Consider the following 3,076-nt stretch of genomic DNA (forward strand, 5'->3'; position numbering starts at 1 on the left):
TAAAATTAGGTTCTTATGCTATTCTTCTTTAATTGATTATATTTATAAATGTTTAATTCATCCGTTCATTGAGAACAAAAATTCACGTCATAAATTAAAAAAAAAAAAACATTCCGAAATCAATCATACCTTAATTTAATGGAAAGAGCCAACTTAATAATTTATTTTTTATAATTGATACTTTCTATGAATTTATCACATTTATTAATTACAGGTATAAATTTGGGATATCCACCAAGAAATTGTGTTTTCCCACAATGCCTGCCCCAGAGCACTGTATACTCAGATGCTTGTTTATAGATACGTAAATGGCCGGGAGTGCCCGGTGTCGTGTCATCTTGTCTGTGATGCCAAACCCCTTCACAACAGTTTAAGGAATTCTATAAAAATACCGACCCACACTGCTTCGTAGAGAAGGATATCTTTACAATACCTAATGGAAGAAGATGACTTCCACTGAGACTGTCTCCCTGCATGTCAAATACAAAACTGACTATTTGTTTCACAAATATTCAAAAATTACTAACTCTATTCATGTTATATGAGGCAAATTTAGATCATGATGTTGAAATAGAATTAGAGCTTGCAGAAAATTAAATTCATAGTGTGTGTCTGTTAATCAGTCTCACAGCTTTTAATTTTCATTCTGTTTTGTTTTTGAAAATCTGCTAATTTAAAAAAACAACAACAACAGAAGAATATCTATGTCAGAAGATTTTTTGAGACCAGGTATTCCAAAAGCCTATATTTTGGACCTCCATTGGGTATCAATTGTGCCCTGATATTGGCAGATCCATTTTTCTATTCATATGAAGCAGAATTTGTCCAAAATATCCTATCGGAAAGTATAGAAAACACTTGGTGTGGCCTTCAACTCGCGATCGACATTAAGACATATCGACGAATCGATAAGATATACTCCGGTGATACCAAAGATTCTGACACATCTGTTTCATATTTGGATATTTTGCTTGAAAAAGACAATAAGGTAATGTAACAACCAAGCAATATGATAAACGTGATGACTTTAAATTTGCTATCGTCAACTTCATTGATTATGCGGCTATACATAACTTCATCACATGCAAACGGAGATTTTATATCTCAATTGATTCGATACACAAGAACATGTTCTTTACCTGTGAACAATATCTAAAAGAGGTTTTGACAAAAAAGTTGATGAAACAAGAATATCATCAGTCTCTTTAAAGTCATCCTGAATGACGACTTTCACACTAATTGTTAGTCCATTATTTATATACTGTCGAAAATGAAAAATAAAAAAAATGTCGGAAATGATAAGTTGATAATTACAAGAAATTCCTGAAATGAAATGCAGCCGAATTGAAGACGAATTTCTCCGTTATTTCCTGATCATGACAAGGAGAACACACTGGGTGTGACCGGTCAGTAGGGGATGCTCACTCCTCCATGGCACCTGATCCCACCTCTGATGTTTCAGAGGTCCGTCTTTGCTTTGCTTTTATTGTATATTGTTTAATGGACTTTTGATCTCGAATACTGTTCACTGTCTACATCATTATGTTTCATGAAGACATATTTATCTTGCATATACATGTAGGGGGACAGAAATATGCCATCATTCGATCTTTTGTCCAAAGTCATAACATCAAAAATGTTGAATTTTAGTTGAACCACTTCACAAAATCTTGTCAATGTAAAGGCTTAATTTCACGACAGAAAAAAAAAAAACAAATTGTTCATTGTGAATAAATGACATGAAAACGGATAAAAATATATTTTCAAAAAGTAGAAACGTTTAAAAAATAATGAATACCTTATTATACAACAACGCAGGAAAACATGTTCATAATCTTTTTTTCATTAAAAATCCAGACCAGTTCTGACTCATTTCTAATTTCACAAACAAATAGAAACTTCTTTCTTTTGATGACGTAAGCTTTCTGCATATTTAATGCATTGCGCGTACGAATGACAGTTGAATTGACAGATTCACAAAATAAAAGACAATAATTGTGTATCGTTGATCTTAAGAGGTTAGTTTTCTTACAAAGAGAGGAGCATATTTAAAATAATTAAAGAAATGACTATTTCATCGGGATTTATTTTATATTTATCCATTTGCGGTAAGTATATATTTTTAATATATATGTTAATATTTTTAAGTAATACCATAATACCATAAGTAAATGAGTCTGAATTGACAATTCTGTACAACTAAAACAGAAATGCATAATATTTTGGTCTATATGTAAATGGTAGTTTTTTGTTTTAAAGAGTTAAATCAATTAATTTGAGACTGATTAAATAAAATTATTTGTACATGTATATATCAATCAGTACATTCATGTACCTATCGCTAAAACTATTTATACCTTTCACCACAGGTGTAACCCTAGCTTACAGGTACGACAGAAGAGAGTGTCTCCCTCCGCCCTGCGCCCGACCCCCAGACAATTGTCGTCAGGAATTTGTTTATGAGTACGTGAATGGTCAGAAATGTCCAGTGTCCTGTAAGCTTGTCTGTGATCAGGAATGTCCCACGCCTTCCCAGGAATCCCTGGATTTCTGTAACAACACCGACCCCCTCTGTTTCGCGGAGAAAGACTTCATTACCTTACCCGATGGAAAGCGGTGCTTTAATGGATGCGTCCTAGCTTGTCAAGTACAGGGCTGATTATTTTTGCTTTTTTTATGTAACATTTATTACTCAAGCATGAAAATCTAGGCAATAGTTTTTTTTTTATGTTTTGATGTTTTGAACATATGTTTATCTTTGTATTTTTAAAATTTTCAATTTATAAATAAGTAAGTGTGCAGGAGATTTCAGCTGAAATGTTGGAATAAATGAGAATTCATAAATTTAAAGACGTTGATTTTTTATATATCTGTAATGCTGTCTTTTTTTAGGTCTTGGTTTTATTGTATGCCTGTATTATCGATTTGTTGAGACATTTTTTCAGAATTAATTCTTTTTCGTTTGCTTTTGAATACCACTATTACAAACTTTCCATTCTATATATATTTAATAAATCATTTTTCTATATATCGTCTTGTTTGTTAAGAGAAGATTGCAGCCGATTCCCAAAGCAAC

At 32.2% G+C, this 3,076-nt stretch overlaps 1 protein-coding gene across 1 annotated transcript; it reads left to right on the forward strand.

Moving 5' to 3' along the window:
- Window positions 1-1,937: 1,937 nt before the first annotated feature.
- On the forward strand, window positions 1,938-2,850 carry LOC134280848 (uncharacterized). The gene is made up of 2 exons (XM_062763294.1): window positions 1,938-2,108; window positions 2,370-2,850. The coding sequence occupies exons 1-2, from the start codon at window positions 2,066-2,068 to the stop codon at window positions 2,657-2,659; spliced, it is 333 nt and encodes a 110-aa protein (XP_062619278.1). The 5' UTR covers window positions 1,938-2,065; the 3' UTR covers window positions 2,660-2,850.
- The last annotated feature ends 226 nt before the right edge of the window (window positions 2,851-3,076 follow it).

Source organism: Saccostrea cucullata, unplaced genomic scaffold, assembly GCF_032062105.1.
Source record: "Saccostrea cucullata isolate Sc308-1 unplaced genomic scaffold, CSIRO_AGI_Scuc_v1 ctg2582, whole genome shotgun sequence".
Taxonomy (NCBI): Eukaryota; Metazoa; Mollusca; class Bivalvia; order Ostreida; family Ostreidae; genus Saccostrea; species Saccostrea cuccullata.